Genomic DNA, 25,349 nt, shown 5'->3' on the forward strand with positions numbered 1-25,349 from the left:
AGCACAAGGTACCTACCAATGACGAAGGAAGGAAAGTTTCGGCATGATGAGGTTTCTAAATTTCAAAGGAAAAGGTCCACTCTATTTTCTAAAACTCATTTACCACTCCGTGCAACTTTTAATCATTTAAAAATTAAAAGAAAATTACTTGCCAGGATCTCGCATCCTTCGAGATCCGGCATCCAATTCAATTTTCTAAGTGTCTTAAAATTCGCTTCGCGGAAACTTTCAAAAGTTAGAACGACCGAATGCGATGTACTAAAGAAAAAGTTTATCAAAAGTTTATCCTAGATATTATTATAACATACAAATTTAATGTAATTGATTTTCACTAAAATATAACAATAATTTACATCTGATAATACTTTTATCTTTTTCATTTCTCAAATTACTATCTTTAGTTACATTTCTTTTAGAATAGAATTAAACTATAGCAAATTTTTACCCAACAAAATACTGAAAATGAACATGACACAAAATATGCTAATCTTAGATTACTCTACGAAGAACATTATCCATTGCATTAAGCCCCGATCTTCATTGAGATTATGTTTGACACTTATTACAGGTTGAAAACAGTTATTCATGTCGTATAGAAATTTTCTACTAATTACACGTGTTTGTATTTAGTATCTTGTAACTTCTATATATCTATACTTTCACATTTTTTCCAAATTTTACCAATATAATCGTGACGGTCGTGTCTCGTTACAATGCTAATTAAGTTCCGAAAACTTTCGTATAACGTACATAATATATTGAGCAAGTTTTCTATGGTAACTATTTGAATACTTTCGTGAATTAGCGTGCACCGTCTACGTAGTCTATTCAGTAAAACGTCAGAGGAAAAAGGAGATCGACAAGTTGAAAGCAACGCAACAGAAAGAAACCGTGCACGAAATCAGGAGCATCGAGTCGCTGGTTGATAGAATAAGAAAAAAAGAGGATCGAGTAGCTTCAGGGTCGTTTCCCTGTTCTTGACTTAGCAAGATATCGATTTCGACCACGAACTCCTCGACAAGTTCCTGCATTCGCTCGGATAGACATTTCGATCGTATGCGCGCGGTGGTCGATTGTTTGGCCGGAAGCTAGCACGTGGATGGTTTTAGAATGCAATTCTTTCGAAATTGGTTTCGGGTTTCCACGAGATTGCTTCGATTTGGGATGAATTGTCTTGACTGCCTTAAAGTCGCACGCTCGCATGCCCGACACTTCCGGCCAGCTTAGAACGCGGAGAAGTTTCGGCCAACTCGACGTCTGCGAAACTTTCTTGCAATGGTCTCGAATATTCCGCGAAAGCGACATCTTGTTCTTTTCCGTTCTCTTCGTTATGTTTACTTTATGAAGAGCAAACGCGAAACAAGATACAGGAAGGAAGCTTAAATCGATCTTATCAGGACAAAATTACGATTTGAGTTCTAAGATCTTATTTCTAAGAAGCATTAAACTTCGTTTTTGAACAGATAGATATTACAAAGATTTAAACTGTGCCTTTGGATATTTTGTATAACTCGGAAAAGAAACGAAAAGTCTGAGAAGTAAATTTCTAGAGAATATGACAAATGTCCCTAGTACGTTTTAAAGGTAAATAATCTTCATTTGCGACACTGTTAATTTTTATTTTTGTATTTATGAAATTATGCCTTAAGTTTCTTATGTATCTTCATATTCTTTAAAGAAATAAGTATTTGGTTAAATAAACTATCGATTAAAATAATGATCATATCAAGAAATAAGATAGTGATGTATGTATATAAATAAATCTTTAGCAAACGTTTGTAAAATGAGAAAGAACGCAATAACGATTCCTTTTCCTTGTTAGAACGTACCATCCAGAGGACGTAATTCTCCTTGCATGATACACGATTAGAAAATTATTAAAATCTTCAAGAACTTTATTATCTGCTTGAAGATTATTCGTATTCGAATACTTGCTATCAAATAGAAATATATAATCTTATCCTTATATTCTAAATCTATTCTGATACTCGTGTTACTAGTTTTCCTTTATTGTATATTGTTATTTCGTTTAAAATTTCGATTCAGACTTTTGATAAACTGGTTAATATTACGGTACATAGGAATACGATAGATTTAAAATCAAGCTACAAACTAAAATTTAAGTCATCAATAATTACGGGAAGCATGCGTATTACGAAGTTCGGTTGTCAGACGCGTAAGTCACTTTTCGACACGCGAATGTTCACTTCGTCTTCTGAAATACGGATTACCATTGTCGGTTAAATGTATACACGGTGACGAGAGAAGCAGGCTGCGCGTCGAGCTCCCATTTTTCTTCGTGTCTTTTGACTGTCAGGGCGTGCAGCATTCCGAAACCATCCACCAGAAAAATTCTCTTTCTGGAGGAGTGTTGACAGATAGCTTAGATGACAGTTGGCATCTGTCAACTCGCGAGAAGGGTTGCATAATGATTTCAAGTGCATACACTTGCATCGTAGTTTCCAACGCACGGTTGTCCACGCGTTTCGCTTTACTAGCGTGCCGGGACTGCATTGTTTATGCAGGCGGAACAAAGTGCATGGTCAACACGAAGTTACGACAAGGTGAGTGTCTTAAGTATATTCAAATTCCATCCTGAAGAAGTTGCACTCATAAAGGAACGAGGAGCTGTCCTCTTAAAATTCCTAGACATTTTCAACCTTATTTACTGTTGCTCTCTGTTTACCGTTTTAAACTTTCCAATGGGTAAAAAAAAAAAAAAAAAAAAGGAATCGACCGATTAAGACTGACACACGGTATCCTTCTGCAATTAAATTCGTTGGAACTTTATTGGCTTTTAACTCGTTCACTGGCGTGCCTTGATGTATTACTCGAAGAATTTTTAAAGACAAAATTAATTAGATCGAGAGTTTTTTTGTGTGGGGCTCTGAAGAATTTTGGCGATTGTATAAAAGTAATGTGAAATAGGATTTATTAACATAGTAGACGATCGACTACTTAAATTACTTTAAATACTTTTTTCATCATTACGAAATGTATATTTGCACAAAATATCTTTTAGTTTCTATGTAGATTTTCGTATCTTGTTTCAAACTTTATCAAATATCAACAAAATTGTCGAAAAGTGTTTCATATAAGACACATAATGTATGTATAAAAGTATTTACAAATATTTCTTATAAGTATTTAAATAATTTAATAAAAAGAATAGAAAAGAACGAATGAAAAGTTCTTTTTAAATACGATGGTTATTTCTCCGTGAAATATACGAAAACTGAAACACGAATTGCCAGAGGAGCCAGTTGTTGGAAATGTGTTCCCATAATCTTCCGCTTTTTTCGCCCGTTGATTCCTATCCCGAAATAAATGCTGCGGGATCGTAAAGCTCTTTGCGAATATGTCCGTTTAAAATTGCCAGCTCCTACGGGCAGCGTATCATCCAGAAAAATATATAGAGCCGGAAGATTCGTGCAATGAGATATTTCGTTCTGGGTGATAATAAGTTTCAGTTAGCGAAATTATTACAGCGAACGCCATAGGAAATTTCCGACAATAGTCGGCAAACTATTCAAGAGAGCGAGATGGGAAGAAAATGCCAAACGGAGCGACGCCGCGGTGCATTGAAACGACAACTTAATTTTATTGAGATGAAACAGACTAATTAAGATATGAAATGAAGATCGATGATCTCGGGCATAATCAAGCAGTATACGGTGTTGCACGTAATTGAACCAAGATATACACTATCGTTCATAAGTATTTGGCTACCTGTACAGTAGATTCTTGACACGACGAAAAAATTACGGCCTGGTACACTTACAACGCGATAAACATTCTGTATAATGCTTTAAATAAATTTTGACACATTTGTCAACTTTTTGGTTAGAAAAATATGCGCCCATATAAGGAGGAACGCATTGCTGCGCTGTACGTGAGTCCATTGTATTTTTTTGAACTATAAGATTCTCGTCAAGCAGGTATCTACTACAGTTCGATTCAAGTAACATAAAAAAAAAAACAATAAATTTCGAAATTTTTAACTTTTCTTCATTTCGAAAAAGAGAACAATAAGCCATATAAAAAAGAACATAACTCACTAAATTTGTTGAGGTTGACTGATAGGAGAACGAATGGATGAATTTGTAATAGAAAAATATATCGAAATAAATAAGGGTATAAGTATAAGTATGTTGATCCAGATCCTCATTCTTATAGTGTTACAAAACAATAGAAGCGATAAAGAACATTACCAAAAAAGTTAACCATGTAGCTCTAGCTAAAAACTACAAGAAACAGCAATAGAAATCACACAGCTCCTTTGTTTCTTGACCTTGTAACCCAAAACATAATTTGGACCTCTCCTTATTTAGAATATTTTTTTGTTTCACTAAATTCTATTCTCTTCGTAACAGCGGTCTCCAGGAGACGAGTATACAAAAGAAAAGGTATAGAGTTTTTCTTGAAGTAATTACTTCAACAAAATATAAGACTATTACAATATTTTATCGATTCCTTATTCTCCGTTTTTGTAAAAATCCTTAATATCGATACTTTTCAATGTTTCATTGAAACTCTTATTCGTGCTATCTACCTACGATAGTGCAAAGAATTATAAAAATCCAGATACATTGCGACATATGCATTCCCCAAGGTAGTTGGTTCATTATTAAGGAATACTTTCATTATTTAAAGTTGCTCCCTAAATATTCAAAGGAGGCGATACGGAAAGGCGGTAGAAACGTAGCAGCACGCAACGCAAGCTACGTTGCCACTGGATATACAAACATCTATCCTAAGTATTTCGTGCGTGTTTAGACGGTTATTTCTCCTATAAAAGGCAGTCCTGGCAGTAACATGCGTTGTTGTTACCGTTGTTGCTATTACCCCGTAGTGGTAGTAATTTCCATCAGTCGTTACTGCAACCTAGTAGCAGGTATATCAATATTTGGCAACAGTTGACGTGGTGGTACCTATTCCCCGTCGTTGCTTCATTATTTGCTCTTGTTTCTGTCACAATTAGTAATGGGACGGTAGGTTGGCGGAGCTCACGAGTTTCAACGCAAACAGTCCAGGAAACGTATTTAAGCTAGCTGAGTATGTTTGGTTCACCAATGGGAATAGTTGAGACACCAGTCTTACGACTCCTATTCTACGGTTAAACTTGAAGCTCATTTAGACTGTTTCAGCAGATGGGGAACGCGGATCGTCGCTGTGATTTCAGATGGGTGATTTCTTGCAGGCGTTGTGCCAGCAAAATAATCGCGGGATGCGTTATGATTTATACCGAATCCTCTGATTCTTTTTTTTTCCGGATGGAACATGGATATTTTTTTATTTTTTTTTTTTTTGAATTGTGTGGAAAAGATGTTGAATCTTCTGACATTTTTTCCTATTGCAGAAAGGAGCATGTAATGAAGTAATAAGGTAACTATTGTCAGAGAATAATCGAGGAGTTAGAGAAGTTTTAGTAATAATCTTTCATTCACATAAATCTAATCTAATAGCAAAATTAAAATATACAGATATTATCTTCGTTTTCCTATCTGTTAGACGCAATATATATACTAAATTCTGGCAAACGAACAAATAAAATGTAAAAGCGTACGGTATGTGGTATAGTGAGTAAACCCGTATCCATCGTGTTGTTAACAATTTATATAGTGACTTTTCCATGGAAAATAGTCTGGTGATATTTATGTAAAACTATATAAAACGCAATTTTTGTACGATCAGATCCAGAAGCGACTGCGCGCGATAGGTTAATGCATCGATAAATTAAGAAATTTATTCGTGTTGTACAAATTACAGGATGAAATCGTGCAACGTCCATAACTCCGGCTAATTGATCAAACGAAAATATTCATGCATCGCTATGAAAAGCAAAATAAAAGAGAAAAATATCGTCTAAAGAAAAACGTTAAAAGTATCAGATAATGATCATCAAAAGTTCGTTTTGTCTTCGGGTAGCACGATTTATGTTTTATTAATTGCGTGTTAGCATACACTTTGTGTGTATTGTTTTACAAATATATGATTGCAATCAACACGTTAATCAACTATTTTTATCGTAAATACAAATTGCGACTTGTCTTTCGGTATATCTGAGAACGTAGTTAAAGTTATGACTCATCTAAACAAGATTCATTTGGAATCGCGGGCGTTACAACATATTCTTCTTGGCGCGTACGTCTGAGCAATTTCGCTGTTGCCATTTTCCACAGCAATCGATTAATCTGCCGTCGAGCGGGTTCCGGTGGAGGGATATCGGGATGGGAGTGGCGAGCAACCAATTTCGCGGCGGAAAAAGTTTAATTACAGTGAACGTTGGTGACATATTCCGGTGTAAACACGTCTGTACAGCACGCCGGTAGAGAAAGACAGTTCGACGACTCTTCTCGAGGTAGAATTCTTCCTCGATGGTGACGCGACGCTCGCTTGATCACCGGATGTCGTTTCGTTATCGTTCTACCCTTTTGCTCGTCGTTGCTCCTCTTTTTATCTTGTACACACCGACTGCCGTTCGCTAGGTGGAGTTTAAATTGGTCCGCTTTCTGCCGGCAATCAAAGTCTAATCAAACTTTAACGAGTATCACGAATGCTCCCTGGACGATCGTCCAGCTCGGGAATTCAACGCCGGCTCGATCTGCGACAGTATAGTCGGTAAGGGTTACGCTGGATTTACGGCTCTTTTAAAAATTTCAACGATCAGCCGACAACGTTGAATATGGGCAGATGTGTGTCCTGGTCGCTGAATTAAATTTTACCGATAGGTTTCGTTCCCCTTTTTTCCACTGACAATGAGACCACGTCCATTCAACCGAAGTATGATTAAACCTTAAAGTATCAAATTCCACCACGTTATAGAAATTTTTACAGTTCGCTATATTCTTCTGTATATAGTTACTGAACATTGTGGTTTTATTCACAAGTACCTATAATTATTATTAATATGAAAGGCGTTAATAATTAATAATCGTACAATGGTACTTAATAATATTTAAACGATACTATGAAATTTGATTATTTTCAGGGGATGTTTTACGTTCCGAACAATGCATGGCGCTAATGTTATCGGTAGATTTGTCTTGAAATATATATTTAAGTTAAACAATGTCGTTGTGCGACTTCGATTCAATTTATTTAATGCGAAATCCTTTGTAAAATGATATTTAAATGACTGATGAAAATGATCAGGTAAAATATTCCTCGTGTATATGTATATTTCTTCTATATAAAATATAAATATCCTCGAAGTTCCTGGAGTATGTTATTAGAAATTTTTGATCTCTTTCAAGTAGAGAGTATTCTAATGTAAATTTGAAATCTTTTTCTGCAATGTCATATCCAAAAATTTAGCTATGTTCGTCGGAAGATTGTTGAAAATGTATTTGAAAGTACATTTGAAAAGGTATTGGAGTACTTAGAGTAATAGCTGATTCCTCGGATCAATCATAACTGGATTTCTCTTTTAATTCAGATCATTTTTTGATTCTTACGTTAAGGAAATATCGGGCCAATGTTTAAGCGTGATATGTGTAAATGAAGTCATTAACATTTTCATAATCGTGAAATTTAGTGGTCAATTCCCTATATTTACGACCTTGAAATAATAAAATTGCGCAAAATCATGTGGAAATTACTTGAGTTAAATATAATACCTTAACATAAACATGCATTTAACATGCAGTTAAAGTTTTATTTGGAAAAACGAAACATAATACGCCCAATATAAGAATTAATTCTTTCTGGGATAAAATAACGCCACTGTTCTCAACCTATCATTGAATAATAAATTCAATTTCATGAACTACGAATTAAAGTTTCTAAAAATTCTTTTCTTTTAGGTAAAATAATGTGACGTCAATCACAATTTTTCGTCGTGGAATTAAAGTTCACTCGAATTGAAAAATACGTATTTCTTGATATTTGCTTTGACCAGTTCTTGCAGCCGATAATTGATATATTGAAAATAAATGATTTTCGTAATTTTCAACGCTGTTTTTGAAATGATTCTTTTCGTATGAAGGCACGACGATTGAAATATAACATTTCACTGAGCTCTTTCGTGTCGTCGCTCGTACTGCGAGTCTTTATTTACGGCTATTTTCGTTCGCATTTATTTCGGCCCGCGAGCTATACGCGAATTTATCGATTTCATTTCATGAAGTTTTAAAACGTACTCTCGCCGAACAAAAAGGTGCAATGAATGCGAAATTTCCATGAAAATGAGAGGGATGTGGTTTGAAACCTACATACACCTGGGTAGGGATGCAGTGGAAAAACCAAACTGTTTATAGAATTCAGCGTTTTAGCACTAAATATTTTATAATTATATCAATTAATGTTGTATAATTTTACAATTACCAATCATATTATCGCTCGAGATTCTTTTATTTATTCTTTATGTTTGTATTATTTATGTTTTATGTTCATAACATAAAATGAAGTTCGCAAAATTATTCGGCAGTATAAATTACTTGCTACATTTTATGTAAAATTACGCGGCAGTAGAAAAAACACAACTCGAGATCTGTTTTCAATAAACGTCGTTATATTCTGCAACGATGCCATAATAATACTCAGCAAGAATGATACTTGTAGAGAAATTAGCATACCTAATAGAACAACTTTCAACGCGAATTAAATATGGAAAAATTCTCAATAAACATCTCGATATTAACACCTGTCTAATCAAAGCGTTTGTCGCATAATGATCTTAAAGAAATCTACGAGATCTTATAAACCTGTATAATGATTAATATATTTCCAGGAACGGTAATAAAAATTGATCGAATGTTCTCACTATGAACTGAAAGCAATCAAGTTTTTTTCATCGCGGTATTAGCGCGCGAGCAATGCCTATGAATACTTCCCAATTAATAGCTAACGAATAATCCGTTCGCTTGATAGTGAGCAAACATGCCGCGTAACGAAACCAAACAGCCTTATTAATGCCCGGCTAGCAAACATTTTCGCGCAAACACCAATTAGCAGACACGATAGCATTGAAGGCGCTCGGAAAAATCGGCGCGGAAAAATCGATAAGGGCGAAAGCGAACCGATGCCTCGTGCGAAACGGACACCGGCCGTTTAATAATTTACGACGATTACGCGCGCCGCGCCGGAACAAAATTTACAACGCGCGACATCGGCGCGACTAGCTTTAAACGGCTTCTAACGGCTGATTTACGATTCAACCCCCTGCAGTGACGCGTGCACACGCTTCCATGTATCCGCATGCACCAGGCGTACAAAAGCCGGATGCTGAGGATCAGTCGCGTTGCGTGCCGAAAGAAATGCACGTAAGAATTTCTGTCGTCTCGTTCTACGAAGATTTGTTTTAGTCTTTGTAACGTTTCTTTCGTGCATCGATATATCACGGCTGTGAGTGTTTGCTCGGATTAATGAAATTGTCAGAATGCGAAAAGAATGAAAGTGAACAGATTTTAAGTAGAGAAAGTATAAGCGCGTTCAATACGATGGAAGAAACGTGCGTATTTGAACGAGGTCTGCGTTCAAGAATATTCCAATCGATAATATGATATATATTCTTGTTCTTAGAATTTTCATTGCTTATCTGGCTTTTTTAGTTGACAAAATTATATTTCATTGTGTATTTGGGGAGAACAATGTAGAGGTTCATGCGTCGTTATAGGGCAGAAGAATTTATTCTGCTGTTTGTAATGTTTCTAAAGTTGAATCGTATTTTGTATTCCGAGAAGTGGGCATAAGGATCATACTGTATTATCTGGTTGCTTCAACGTTGCTTCAACGTTGGTAGAAATGAGCTATGTACGTTGAGTTTCAAGAGAAATCGAAACAAGGATTTGCGTCGTGACATCCAGAAGATTCATTTTAATTTTTGTAATATTTCTAAGGATCAACAGCATTTTGTATTCAGAGAAGTGGACACAAGGATCACTCTTTGTTATGTGAATGGCCGGTGTCCTATTTCAACGATTTCGCTCTAAATCAACATTCTCGTTTATCAGAAAATCGCGTTGAAATTGTTAGTTTTCCGACGGATGTTTTCATTGTTTTTTTATTAAACTCAATCGAATTTTATGTCATTTTTATAGATAATATTAGTTTTGTAATATTCAAAAATATATTTTATTTTTGATGCTACATATTCGTAATAGAATACAAGAGGAGGTCAGTTGTGATCTTTTATTTTTGAACGATATCTTACTTTATATCGAACTTAAACATTTTTACGATGTAAATATTTCATCGTTTCCTTTCTGAAAACGGTAACAATCGACCTTTGTTTAAATGATAGCACTATTTTTAAAACAGCGTACTAAATCACGGAAGCTGTTTAAAAAGTTATAGCCATTCGTCAGGAAGCAGATTAATTTTGAGCGATAACATTTCTTTCAACAGTCACTAAGTTTAGAGATAGTCGCATCGAATAATTGAAGTGGAACACTGTACGTGTACTACGGTTGAACTGCAATAGCAACGTAATTGACGTACCTTCGTTAATTATCGTTCTGCTTATTAAGCTGACATATCCTAGAAAGAGCACGAGTGGAGATAATGATGCGGTTGAAAATAGAGGATCGTGCCAAGTGTCTGAATAACATAAAAAATGCCAATACATTTACAGATTGTTTAGAAATATTTTATTGCTCCAATGTTAGATATATCTTTGAATTAAACTTAAACATACGATATATATATACAAATCTTGTATGAATATATAACACGTGTTACGTGAAACATTCTGAAATTTCATTAGCATTGTAGTGGGGCACGACAGTCACGATTATATTGTTAATTGAAATAGGATTGGAAATATACATGGAAGGTACAAGATATTTTAAGTATACATTTCATAAAAATCACAAAAGTGCGATTATCCATTCGGTAGGTCCATCTCTAACATTTATTACATGTTTAAGATGGCTGTTTATGTCGTATACTAATTTGTTACTAAATACATATTTGTAACAAATATCTTGCAACTCTTATACTCCACGCAGGTTGTCAGTCTTGTTTTATATTTTAGCAATATAATCACGATCATGATCTCATTACAGTGACAATGAATTTTCAAAATGTTTCGTACAGCGCATGTATTTAATATATTCGTAAAAGATTGTCATATATGCTGGAATTGTTTCGCGAGCCTACAGTGGCTCCAAAAAGACGAGAAATACCGATAGAACAGTAAATTTAGCGATGTCTGTCGGCAAAATCGGATCGTCGGTGGCGAGATCGCAAGGGTTAAAAAAAGGGTGAGTGGGTGGATGTATCACGAGGTAAAAATATACTTGCCGCAATAACCGAGAAGCAGGGACAAAACAGATAGGTAACCCGTTGGAAGTTCCGCCTGATCGAGCATTTTACATTGCTGCCATGACAGGGAACACGGACGCATCAATGTTGAACCCGTTGCTGCTGGGCCTGGCAGCAACAGCGACCCTTTTGGCCCTGGCTGTAGCTGGAATCCTGACGGCGCTCTACCGGAAGCACTCGAACGGTCGGCCCGGAAGTCCAAAGCACGCTCCCATCGTGTGCGAGCCACCTAATGCAGGTGCAACTACTCCGGTACACCCCCAGACCAAGCAGGCGGTCGATGACATCGATCCGGACATCATACCCAACGAGTATGGTGAGTCTACGGCTTTCCGATTGTTCGAAACGTTCGCTAAACTATGGCCTTCGTGTACACAACGCGGTCATACAGACCAATACATATACAGGGTGATTTTGAAGTAACGGTACTTGCAACGGGAAAGAACGTGATTCTTCGGACAAAAATAAATCGAAGATATAAAATGACATTTTTCCATGTTTAACGTTTCGTTTCCGAGAAAATCGGCTTTGAAAAGCTGTCAAGTAGACTTCAGTTTAATTAATTATCGCTTGTGCAGAAGCGAAGATTCGGCAGGAGCTTATGCTATGGGTGAAAATATGTCGAAAACGTATAATAAGGTTTTTTTCATTCGACGCCTTCTTCTTGAGAAAATAAAATTTGAACCATGATCTTGAAATCACCTTGTGGACCAAACCAAAATATAAGTGTCTTTTATTACAATTAAAATCTTACATTTTAATATGGTTTAATACGTTGAGAAAATCGGTACAAGTTATCCCATGACTCAAAATGAAACCGACATCCTTGAAGATTTGTCAAGTATAAGCGAACTTGGTTAATTTAATTTTTCCTACCTTTTTTTATATCAGTACCAAAGAGTCTATTTATGACAATTATTTGTTTCTAGTTTGTGGAGCGTAATGAGAAACTATGATTAATTAGAGTTTCTTGCCAGGCAAGCAAACAAAAATTCAGTTCAAAAGAGTCGAACGTTGTTACAAAATCGTGAGTGGAAATATTCGACTATGCTGTGCCCAAAAGCTGAAAACCTAAATGCTTGAAAACAAAGGATGAATTCAGTGTTTGTATCGTAAAGCTAGGTACAATGGTCCTATTCACTGCAAACATTTTTTCTGTCCAAAAGAAAGAAAAAATGTACACGAAGCACAAAGTTCGGCAAATAAACTAGATTTGGCAAATATACGTGTAAGGTTAGAAAAAGAATTCTTGTTGCTGAACTGGTTAAAATGTACTTTTATCTGCTTATCTCATTGGTTGTTTAATTGCTCGTCTTCGCCACGATTGATAGCCATGATTCGCGTAACTGGAACAATCGCAGGTCGATTATCGTACCGCTTTCGTGTGCCTGTACTTATACCTCCGTGTGCCTCCAGATCGTGCAATTTCTTGGATTATCGACGTGGCCCGCTCTATTTTTGTTTCAATTGTTCATTGAGAAGTATGAATATTTTCAGTAGAGTTAAAAACAGATTTCATGGATTCCTTTAACCCTGCTACGCGTACTGGGTCAGGACATAATAAAAGATGCTTAGGGTGTCGAGTACCTGTTATATACCGAAGTTTTATACTGTTTAAAAATACCAATTTTTGCTTTGAATAACGCTATTGCTATAAACTTCTATTTCTGTATTTTCTTTTTCATGATTAATATATCACCTGGAGTAGAAAAATGTATTATTCAACTGCTGAAATTTACTATCTATTGTTTTAAAACTACGATAAAAAAAGATAGCTATTTGCAATTATTTTGTAAGTAGATAAATAAAATATATTCGATTCTGTACAGGCGATAATTATTTAAATTGAAGTCTATTTGACAACTTTTCAAAGTCGATTTTCTCGGAAACGAAACGTGAAAAAATGTCAGTTTATATCTTTGATTTATTTTTATCCAAAGTATCACTTTTTTCCCTGTTGCAAGTACTAAATATTACTTCAAAATCACCCTGTATATGTATATAAGAGAATATAAATTTAATATTCCACTAAAAGATAACGCATACAAACACACATACACACACATGTAGAATCTTCATTTTTCAAAGAATTAATTGGTATGTGATACTCCACCCCCGTAGGATATATTATGTTTTTCAGAACATAATCTTCGGGTGAAATGAAAATTTCAGAAAGATTTTTTCACGCGATGATTGTTCTGGACAGATTATTATCGTTTCATGGAATCGTTATTGGTTTTGAAGTACCGTATCTCTCTTCCTCGTTAAATCGCTTGATTGAAAGTGGAAATTCTGCGGTTTATTCGTTTCGGTTGCAATTTACCAGTTGCAAAACATTTATAGAGTTACATATCATCTGTCAAATACCGAGCTTTTTTCTTATCCCATTCTGCCTCCGATAGATTGTTTAAAATAAAAAAAATAAAAAATGTAGAAGGTAGAACGAGTAGATAATTATATTTTGTTTTAAATATTTAGATACTTGATCTAAATTTCACTAAGATAATCGGCACCAAATTTTTCCATCTCTATTTCAAATAAAATTTGCCCAAGTCCAATGTAAATGCATAATTTCGTTCTTTTAAACTTTATCATCTGATTTGATATCATCTTTATTTCTAATTATAAACACACTTGCTTTCTATTTAAGCTATGATTCACGGTATATTTAATTTTGGAAAATACGTTGATCAAACGAAAGAAAAGATCGATAAAGGTATGATAGTGTATTGTCATTTCTTTCTATTCAAATTCCCGGGAATGTTAATAGCGAATGCTTTGGCGTTCTTTTCCCATCAAAGATATTTCCGCGTCGCGTAGCAATGAATTTCGAAATGCATTGTCAGGTTAAATTGGTACGCTTCAATACACATTAATAGATCGGAAATGCAATGCCTTTATCCACAGTGAATAGTGATCAATGTGTGCTCATCAAACTTCTACATTATTATCTCAGTATTAACGTGGGCGAACGCAAACGCACTGTCCGCCACGTCGAAAGCTTTGACGCGCGATACGTCGAAAGAAAAATGAACGAAATAATAATAATTATTTCTCCTTAAAATATAATAGTCTGAAAGTATTCTTTTCTTTCGATTTGAATTTCTTTGATCTATTTTCTCTCTGTTTAAAGGAACATGGTAGAGAATGATCTGAATTTAGATACCTCCGATACTTAAAATACATTCAATTCCATTAAGTAAACAAGTTTATAGTAAATAATTACTGTTTTACAATTTCTTAGGTTCTTGTTGTTAATAATACCTTATTGATATCACAACTAGATATAGAATCTGAATATATTCCACACAAATAATTATAATTAAAGCAATGTGTTGAAAATTAATAGCTATATGTATAGTATAATGATGTTTTTATTTCAATCGAAGTCAACATTAGTTTTAAAAGCATTTGCGTGCATTTGGTAATTGCGAAAGGAAATGAAATCATAATTGGTAATATCGTTAATACATTGCACGCATATGTGTAACATTTGTTCTATCCTTCATACTTTAAATATCGATGCATTCAGATTTCAATAATTTTTTATCATCTTTCCTCCGCTTTATTTCATTAAATTTCCTCGAGCTAACGCTACACAACATCTCGCGGAAATTGTTTTCTTCACGTCCTTCAAAGAAAAACAAATGGAATTGAATCGTATGACCAATAAGCTGTTTACTATCGAGAAATTAAGAAAATAGCATATTAAATAAATCTAGCGCTGCTTGCGCACTTCTTTGTCCTGTTGTAACGTATTGTATCGTACGCGGAGACCATTCTCGTCTAGATTTAATCGACTAATCTGCTTAGTGGATGCGCGACTTTGCATGGCTTCGTTCGAATCTGTTCACAGAGAGAAGACCTCTAACGTATACTCCGATATATAAGACACCGCCTCAACGAAGAAAGAAAGATCGAGTTATGGATGAGGCGATCTCACCAGAGAAAAGGCCGATCGTGCAACACGGTTTAGATCTACCACCGGATCCAATGTTGACCGACTGTCTGCCAACCCCGACCATAAATTATCCCCAAAACCATGTATCCCAAGCGAATACTTACAGTAATCCACCCACTATGGCGGACTTCAAGCAGATGGCAATGGACGCTTACAACCAGCGAAACAACCAAAATGTGAGATTTTCAAGAATATTTTCGTAATATATATTTCAAGTCAAAGTGAGAATTGTTGTCCAAGCTTTTATAATATCCAAATTTGAAGCATTACATCTATGTACTGATTTCAAAGGATAACGAAAAGATATTTCATATCCATCGATCTGACATAAAGAATGAAACTTCTACGATTCTTTGAAAGAATAATTCCGCATAAAGTTAATTTTATTAGAAGTTACATTCATACAGCAGCAATCTAGGAGAAGTTAAATATTTTACAGTAGGAACATATCTCGAAACTAAATACAAGACCAAAAATAAACGTATAATTTTCGAAACTGTAGCGTCAATATTAACCTTACAATCGTGATCATGGATTCCACTAAAAGTGTAGATTACTTTACTCGATTTAAACTAAATTTCCTCGAAATTGTTCGATAGAGACTACTTCTCTGAAGGAGATTCAATTCACGAGCCACCATTCTTATAGATAGTAGGACAAGAAACGAGATAACAAGTAAACGAATATACAAGCGAAAGGAGAAGCATCTCCGATATAATACAGATTTCATTCGTTTCCGGTCTATTGTTTTAATCGCGTTTCACTCATATTCCCTCGTGCCGAGAGATGACAAAAATGGCGTAGAAGCAGAATAGCCGATATCCCGGAAGCGGAACTAATCGATGAGTCCCGTGGCCATATAAATCATTCCGACAATTAGCCCCGTAAACTCATTACGGTCTGTAAATTTAATCGGGTGCCTTTTTTAGCGATATCTAATAGAGTGTATTTAGTCGAAGCCGTTTGATTAATGAGAAGCAATTAACGCTTCCCCTAGCTGCGGAAGAGGGTAGAGAGGAAGAAGTGGAAGGTCGTAGGGGAAACTAGCGAATTACCGAACGAACGATCGATAAAACGTGATACAATATTCAACAGGGAGATCGCGTTCCTTTTTTTCGCCGGAGGAAGTAATACAATCGATCCTCTTTCGTCGACGCGATTTCTTTTCTTTATCACGACCAGTCTCTCCCCTCTCTTTTTCTTCTGTATAATTTCTACACTGTCTCGCATAGCCAAACCGACAAGGTTGTTTTAAATATTCGAAGTTTCGAAGACGACCACAGGAGACCTAGAGCACGAGCCAAGAAAAGGGATCGTTCGTTTTAATATGCGGCAGTCTTCTACTTTAACTTTTCCGGTTTAGCGAGGCCTTGGGTTATCTGTGCTTTCGCCAGTTTAATTACATCGAAGTTTCCTCGATAATTCGAGAGGTCCCGATGCGCGTATATAACTCGTCTTGAACTCGACTTCAGTTTCCTTTCGACACTGGTCGCGTTCCGTTGAGTGTCTGAATAATTTTAATACCGATTCGAACCAGTCCCCCATCCAGCCAACATCTACACCATTACTTCGTCGTCCTTTTCATTAACCGATCCCGATATTCCTCCTGGATGTTTTCGTTTCACTGTTTTTGTTTTCCTCGGAATTACGTAGCCGGCCGCGGTTTTCGATTATTTTCAACCTCGCTCCGCGCGTTCGTTCCCCGTCAGCTCTTCCATTATTAATTCCAACCCCGAATTTGCAATTTTCACAAGTATCGATACATTTGCATTTACCGTTCTTCTTTTTTTCCCCTCTTTCTTCCTCTCTTTGTAACCTCTCTCTTTCGCTCGTCCACTCGCATTTCACGCGGCTCTATCGTAAATCGGAAGTTTCGGTTATTTTCCAAACAAATAGTTTATGCAGCTTCTGCAATACGATATAGATTTTATCGATCTCGAGATCCGATTTAATGTATCTGGTTTTTGCGCTAATAATACGGTCATAAGCGACGCTAAATTATACACTCGCGGTATGCGCAAATTACGTATTTTTAATATGTGATTTGAACTCGAGGAACTGCAATTTTGAAGTAAATTTTTGTAGCTTAATTAAAAAAAGGAAGAAAAAAGAAATTGAAATCGGTATCTATCTGCAGTATATTTGGAAACAGCAATTGGCATCATTTTACTTGGCTCACCTTTTGTATATTTTGTTATAAGTTACAACAACAAGAAATTAATGAGTTTTAAGTGCGCAATTTTGAAGATACAAAAGCGTGTCTTTTTTCTGTTTTTTATAAAATAAATGCGATGCATTAATAAGTAATCATTCATAAAAATTAAATCCATTTATCGTCAATTTTAAAACTGTTTTGGAATGGCCTTGATATATTAAATGAAAATAGAACGCGTTGATGCAATATGGTAACGTGCAAACTCAATTAACATTGGAAAAACAAGTTAGAAAAAGCACGTTTACCTTTCAGAAAAGTCTCTAAGAACGCGAACTAACCTTCCGTAAAGCATTTAACGTTTTACGTTCTCGACGCAATTAACTGAAACTCAATTTTAAAGAATGTTTACATCCTTCGAAAAGCGTTAAAGAAAATAATTAATCTCTCTCCTCGGCATCGTAAACTAGTTAAGCGCAGGTTTCTGCCAAATTGGACAACCATTAAAATTCGAAATTACGTAATTATTACCCCTACTTAATGCGTGTAGCCTTCTGTTTTTATTACGTTCAATCCTATTAAAACATTTTCCTTGTACTTTTGAAACATGGAAAATTCTAAATGATATGAATTGCTTTACATATTTATCCTATTTTTCATGAAACGTTGAAGATTAATTTGTTCCGTGAAATTCATGGAATTTATTTATTTTACCCAATATCGAATTTATAAAATTCCAAATATTTTTATTACAATAAGAACTATAAAGTCAAATATGACAAAAAATGTGAGAATTTTCAGGATAATCTAATATCAATGAACTGAGGAAAAACTTTAGCGTTAAGGAATTAACTCGTTACTCAACTAGCAATCGATGGTTAACATTTATTTTTCGAAGCAAAGAATCCTGTTTCATTGATTGCAGGTATACTACAGTCTCCAGAGGTCAGGCAAAGGGTTATCGTCGATGCCGCAGAGGCCAGTTTCCTCGTCGGTTTCCGCGCAGGGGAAGTTCCATCAACCGGAGGTGGTGACGCGTTCGAATCGAATACAAGAGAGTTGTATATAAAGCTCGCGATGAAGGTCTCACCGAGTCTAGACACTTGAGCAACTCTGCACAACGTTCGTACGAAAAGCTAGTTACAAAGTGCGCGAACATTGTTGCCGAGCCTGTGAAACGGAGTCGAAATTCTCGCGAGCCGAGTCGCACGTTGCGTCTTTCTACGATCGACGTGCGAAATTCCGAGCATCTTCGCGAAACACTTCGAAAATTCGCTGTACAAAAGAAAAACGGAGATAACAAGTGGAAAAGAGAGAAAGAAGTAAGAAAAAAAAAATAAAAGAGGGAAAAACCGACGGAAAAATTCCGGGTTTGTGACGGGAACGAGGACCTGCACCCGGATGGGCCGACGATTTTAGTCGCGTACACCATGAGATTGGACAAGTGGATGTCCAGTTGCAGGTTTAATGAAACGTTGATGATCAGACAGGAACTCGATGCTTGACGAAGTGTATCGAATCGTTTGAATTGTACGTTCTTTTTCTACCTGCAGATTTTTATAATAGAGTACGGCCACGTTACACGAACAAAACGGAAATAGAAAAGCAGAGGGAACGGAAACAGAGCTCGATAAGAGCAAAGTCCAATTTGACGAGGCAGCGTCCTTGAATTATCGAATATACAGTTTGTAACACGAAATGGATATCTCGAACGATTTTCGTTCCTGTTCACGTTGCGTACATGAACCTTGGAATCGTGCATTGTACTGTTTATATGAGATTAGTTTTTGTACAAAGATCTATTGTAAATAGGCGAGACAGCCTGGTCCTAGTGGATAGTTACCGATGTCCGAATTTCATTCGCTAAAGTCACGTGTTATGTCGGGGAGAGGATTGTTCGGTCACGTAAGATAAATACTCGATGGCATACGAAATAAAGAGAATACGTTTCATCTGTTTTACAGAAACGAGCCTCGCCCACTTGTCGTCCTGTCCGAACCTTTTCCCGATCTTCTCTATTAAGAGAGCAGAAAACGTACCGAACAAGCAGTCAAAATTTCAGTCGCACGTGAGTCGAATCGCGTTTCGCGTTTCCTCTCACTGACCGCTAACCATTCTCCATCCCGGACGTGAAGAAAATCTTAGCGCATCACGTGCATTTACGGCGGTGAAAGCAGCATGAAAATTTTATTCGTAGCAGAACCACTCAACTATCAAATAACATCTACGACCGTATCGAACGACGATTCGACTTTGGTTTAAATTTTCGACGACGATAAAGGCACGATTAACCTTTCATTTCGAAATAATCTTCTGACGTTAACCGGAGAAGATGAATATAATAATTTTTTAATTGACCAATCTCCTATCTCTTTCCTGTGTCGTTTCATCTTCTTTGAAGATATAATATATCTACATTTGCGACAGCTAAATCAAGTCTAACGAAAATTAATGTGTCCGTATTAATTTTGAATTCCATGATTACAGAAGTAGGTATTTAATTAAGAGATGACACGGTTAACAGATTAGTATCAATGCGTTGTTATGTTATTATCTCGTTTGAGATCATTTTAATCTTAAAAATTTATTTTGTCTATTAAGCCATGTAAACCTTCTTTCTCTTACTTGTGTTTGTTTTAAACGAAGCTGGATGTATCGTTTAGGTTCATTTTCGTTGGCATTATTGTCATTCGTAAATGAATGTTAAGTCGATATATTTTGTGTATTATACTGCTTCAATATAAATTTCATTTTATCTTTTGTGTTGTTAATTTTACGATTTCTTTCAAACTTTACCTTTTATTTTACTTTCTGTGACATGCGTTGTTAAGGTAAAGGTAAAGGTAAGATGAAGGTATTCCTCAAAAAGCTTGAAATTTGCTTGAATAAGTTTGCTTAATCAAACGTATATTCATACGCCCATTTGCAATTTATCGTATTGTAATTTGTAAGTACTTTTACAACGCAGGTAAGTATAATTTCACAAGCGTAAATTATCCCGATAGGAATAACGCATAAGAAAGACGCAACTTCGTTAATTTTGACACTTACAACGATTATTGCTCGAACTCTTTGGGTTTTCAGCGTTTAGCACTTTTACAAAATATGGAAGACTTCTAAAAAACTACACTTATGTATATACTACGTATGTACATATTTTATATACAAACTTTAAAAAATAAATTTTATCGTGTCCTGATATCCCACGACTGCTCTGATAAAGGCTCGACTGAATTAAAGATATGAAATCAGATCAAAAAGTTAAATTACATTGAAGGGATCATTTTGCATCTCCCCAATTGTAACTTTCTAATCAAATTATGCTCCCAAAAAATAACAAATAAACCAGTCCACGTACTTCTTCTGAGTGATAGTGTGTAGTGTACATTGTTTCATCTCTTTGATTTCGAGCAAACCCGAAGAATACACATTCGAATATCACCTCGACCTACTTTCCAACATTTTAAGGAAAACGGATGGCCGGCTTGTCACCGTTAGTTTTGAACGCAGAGCGGGCTGACAAGAAGGAGAGGATGCGCCCTATTGGGCAGAGCGCATTAATTAGAGCATTTCCAGGGAATCCCGTGGCGCGACGGTGTTTGCATACATTGTGCACCTTCGGTCTTGCTAACCCGGCACACTGACGAACCCTATTATTCTATGTGCCAACCGTGTCTCTGGGGCTGTTAAGACGACCCCGACTCTCTACACCTAACGTTCAAGCAGCGTTCACCCCGCGCCTCCAACTGTCGCCCATTCTACTCGTGAATACACTATGTAATTACGATCCATCCAACCATTGTAATCCGATGATTTTGTAGTGGATACAGATGTGGTGAACACTCATGATCGTCGTTGCTCCATCAGCGAAAGCGTCTACAGTGCTGACGCGTAATTGGTTCTTCGAATTTTGGGTTGACTGTACTTCGTGCAGCTACGCTACGTACTTGAACGACGTAGGGTAGTTGATTTTGCTTCGATGGCTCGTTCGATGGGGGATCTTTGTGTCTGTTCTAATTGCTATTTTGGGGAGTTGGCTCGATTCTATGGCTTTTGGCTCTCCGTTGGTTGCTTCCGGTACACTGCTCCGGTGCTGCTTGTTGTTAATTTGAGGAGATGATTTGTTTGCCACTGTAGGTAGAAGGTAAGTGACACGAGCGAAGACGAACGATGCTTATAATGGAGCGTAATATGAACCGAAGAAAGATGACGGCTTCTGAAGATGACAATGAAGTCGAAAATGTTTACGTGATTGATGTTTCTGGCATAAATTTGTAAATTGTGGGATAAAAACAAATTTCAAAAAATTTTTCTTCGTTTTATAACAAATTTTAATCGTCAGGATATTTTCATGTTTCACTATCTATTGCTAATATTCACATACGCGCATTTGATGTAACGTCAAAATATATTAAAAATATATACGTATATTATATTGCTTGTCAGCTTTGATTTATTTTAGCAGCTTAACGATTTGTAGTTTATTCCATGAGGATAAAAATAAAGTAGCTAATAATGCACGTTTATTTTGAGAATGTTTAAGAATACGTATCCTTCTAATCAAGTGGTTCTGCCAATGTTCTGTATGTAATTTCTTTTTAGAATTCTTAGAACTATATTTCAATTTCACGATCGCTTTTTGATAAAAATAACGACGATCATTTTCATAAACGTTCGCTTCTTTATGATGTTAAAATGTTATTGTAAGTTGGGCTTCTTACTTGTCACGTAAACGTACGTCAGAATTTAGAAAAATGAATTAGACGTGAGAAATTAACAAATGTCCTGAAGTATCTTACAATATCTTAAAACAAAGTGATTCAACTGCGACTTATTCGAGTTAATATTAAATTATGCCGAAATGTCCACAAATCATTGTCAATGATATACATGTATTATTGTTGGAACTCGATTCTATCGCTGTCTCCTTGACCTAGTTTTGTCATAGTCGATATCCAATTAACCAGTTGTGCTCAAAATTAACCAAAACTGGTTGATCGTGACCGCATTAGCGAAATTAATTCGTGGCGACAAGTTTCAGACATCGTATCTTTTCTATTATGAATTAAATTTAATTTGATTTGGATATGAATAGAGCTGCGTTTAATTTGAAAAAGCTCACGTATTAAGATATAAGATATAATACACCTATATCTATGCTTTTTCCTTTCACGATGTAATCAGTGGGAGATTCAAACGATTCAACAATTATAGTGGTAGGAATTTCGTATCAATATCTATTCTTTATAAAAAATGATAAGTACGTATATTTTATATCTGACATGAGGAACACAAGAAACGAAAATAAATAATTATTTTCTAAATCATTAATTTTCAATTCTCCGTCACTTTATTACGCTGTCAAAGGATTAATATACATCGAAAACCATGACCTATAAGTATTCATACACATTCTTACTCATCGATTTAATCAAAATTTAATCAAAATTTAATCAGAACTTATAATAAAGTGCAATATAGGTAATCAAAACTTATAAATAAGCTGTACTGTGTACGCGTAATTATACAAGTTACAACAAATTCCCGAAACAAAATTGTCAAAGTCAAACCCTGTTGAGAGAGATGAGATATTTCAAATTACGATAGAACTCTTTAACAATTCATAGAATATTGTTGCTGCGTTCTAACATAATGGAACGTTCGTCGTCGATAACAATCGCTTTAATACACGAATAAATTTCCATGGGGACTGATCGTAGTAACCATTTTATATTTCTGACAAATGGTCGAACGATATCGTATTATTTGAAAACATGAAAAATATCTTCGGAGGTGCCCTCGATATTCTGTATCTGAAAACGTCTGGTATGTAAATGTACACAACACGCTGTAAAGTATTCGATATCCATGGGCGGTATCGTTCTCTAATAATTAACGAGCTCGCGGTATGGTCATGGAATCGTAGTCTAAATTACTGCACTTACCTACCTAAACCGCCCATTAAATCTACACAGAAACGTGTATTATTTTAAGCACAGCCTGTTGTGATCGATATGAACAACGTACGCCTGGTGCATAAGTATCGGCTTTAGCCTGATTTGTACATTTTGTTTAAACGTTCACCGGATTCCCAATTACACGCTTAGCTTTTTCTTGTAATCGTTGTCGTTGCCCTTGACATATTTTCTGACCATCATGAACTTTTAACTGGAGATTAAAATAGGAATAATGACAAATGTTTTTGACAGGTAAATGGTTTATAATGTGGAACGTTTGCAAAATTTGTAGTAAGATTTGACGCTCTCCCTTGTAGATGGTGTACGTTGCATCCATAGGTAGTTGAAAACAGGGTAGGTTCAATTATTTAATTTTAGAGTTTAATTTTAGAGTACAATGCAATAATTGCAATAATTTATTGTAGACTAGGTAAGGAGCTTAATTTGTATGCTACGTGTATTATTATTTTATTCTTGTAGGAAAATAAATTAGGATAAAAAATGTTATTAAGAAGATTACAAGAAATAGAAGGTACGTATATTTAAACATACATTATTATGCTACTTATTTATTAATATAGGGATCAATAGTAGATACGTATATGGCATTATGATAACCTTTCCTGCTTCTTCATTATCATTATTATTAGCTTGCTATATTATTTACGTATCATTCTTAGAGAAAAATTATAATATATCTACTTCCAATTTTCTTCGCCTATTTTTCTCCTAACTAATTTCTAACATACATCTTAGTTGTTTAATATTTTTTTACGAAAAAGAATGATTCTTCGTTTAAACATAATTAAGCAAATCAGTATAATTTAATCCCTAGCTTTGGATCATCTCTGGCAATTGCCTACGCAGTAATTCCATTTACTTTGATGCCATCTATTGTCTCATATTTGTCTTCTAAGCTTAGATCAAATATACCCAGTGGAATAGGCTTGATGTTATCGTACCAGAAAATTAGCCAAAATGTTCTCCGAGTATTGAACCGGAATAAGATCTACGGGCACACACTGATTCAATTAACGATTAGCTTTAGCGAGCTTTCTGCTAACTGTTTCTTAATTCGTCGAATAAATTGAGATGAATGAAATGGGATTACGTGCGAAACTATTTACTTAGAACCGATCAAGATATCATTTACACTATTCTGTTTTTATTTACATTCTGTTGACGTTCTAAAGTAAATTGTAAAATAGTAATCACAAAGAAATTCTAATATTAAGACTGAAATAATGTCAGCTTTAGCAAAAAAGGTCATAACAAAGATAATGTTTATTATCTACAATAATAGTGTATCTAATGATATAAAGGAGAATCAGATTTATGGTTCGCGTTACTGAACTCATTTTTACGACTTGATCGTTAGACATACTTATACATGCACATGCTCCTTTACAACTTTTTGCTTTATCTCGAAGCCTTTAAATAAAGTCGCGAAGGATGTAAAGATAGACAGTGTTGATATCTATGAATAATGTGATATGCCACGTTGACATCAGATAAAGGGCCGAATGGCTCGATAAGGGCCGACAATTAAAATTGTAATTAGGTATATATAGGAAAGCAGCGGCGCAGGTTAGAATAAAAAATTAACAATGAAATGAAAGATATAGTTCCTATTGGAGCAGAATTTTAAATGTTGCATGCTATTCAAAATGATCTGTTATCATAGTAACCGACCAAGAATTATAGTTCCCTAATTATCAAAAACGTCTCAAATATTTATGATGGAAGTATCCGAGCTTTTGCTAGTTGGTATATTGCTTAATAATTAATGTTCTTCCAGTTTTATCCTCGTTACATATTCATAAGGACGTCCACAGGTAGATTTCACGATTAATCTGTTTATGTTAGTAAACTTTCTTCCTATATTAATTATACTAATATAGATTATTTTGTTTCAGTGTAAATAGCAGACGCGATTAAAGTAAACTAGCGAAACTGTGGAAATTTTATTTTGATGCTTTAGCGACTAATTATTCGTTGTATTTCAGATAGCAAT

General features: G+C 35.4%; 1 protein-coding gene across 2 annotated transcripts in view; it reads left to right on the forward strand.

The window, feature by feature from the left end:
• The window catches only part of LOC122567430 (hemicentin-2-like), a 211,163-nt gene extending 191,030 nt beyond the window's left edge, over positions 1 to 20,133 (forward strand). For both annotated transcript variants that reach the window (XM_043725919.1, XM_043725918.1), the window contains 3 exons: positions 11,333 to 11,581; positions 15,122 to 15,402; positions 18,304 to 20,133. In XM_043725919.1, coding sequence (XP_043581854.1) covers positions 11,333 to 11,581; positions 15,122 to 15,402; positions 18,304 to 18,447 — 674 coding nt within the window. In that variant the 3' untranslated portion in view covers positions 18,448 to 20,133. The remainder of the gene's footprint in view (positions 1 to 11,332; positions 11,582 to 15,121; positions 15,403 to 18,303) is intronic.
• Positions 20,134 to 25,349: the final 5,216 nt, after the last annotated feature.

This window comes from Bombus pyrosoma, linkage group LG5, assembly GCF_014825855.1.
Source record: "Bombus pyrosoma isolate SC7728 linkage group LG5, ASM1482585v1, whole genome shotgun sequence".
NCBI lineage: Eukaryota > Metazoa > Arthropoda > Insecta > Hymenoptera > Apidae > Bombus > Bombus pyrosoma.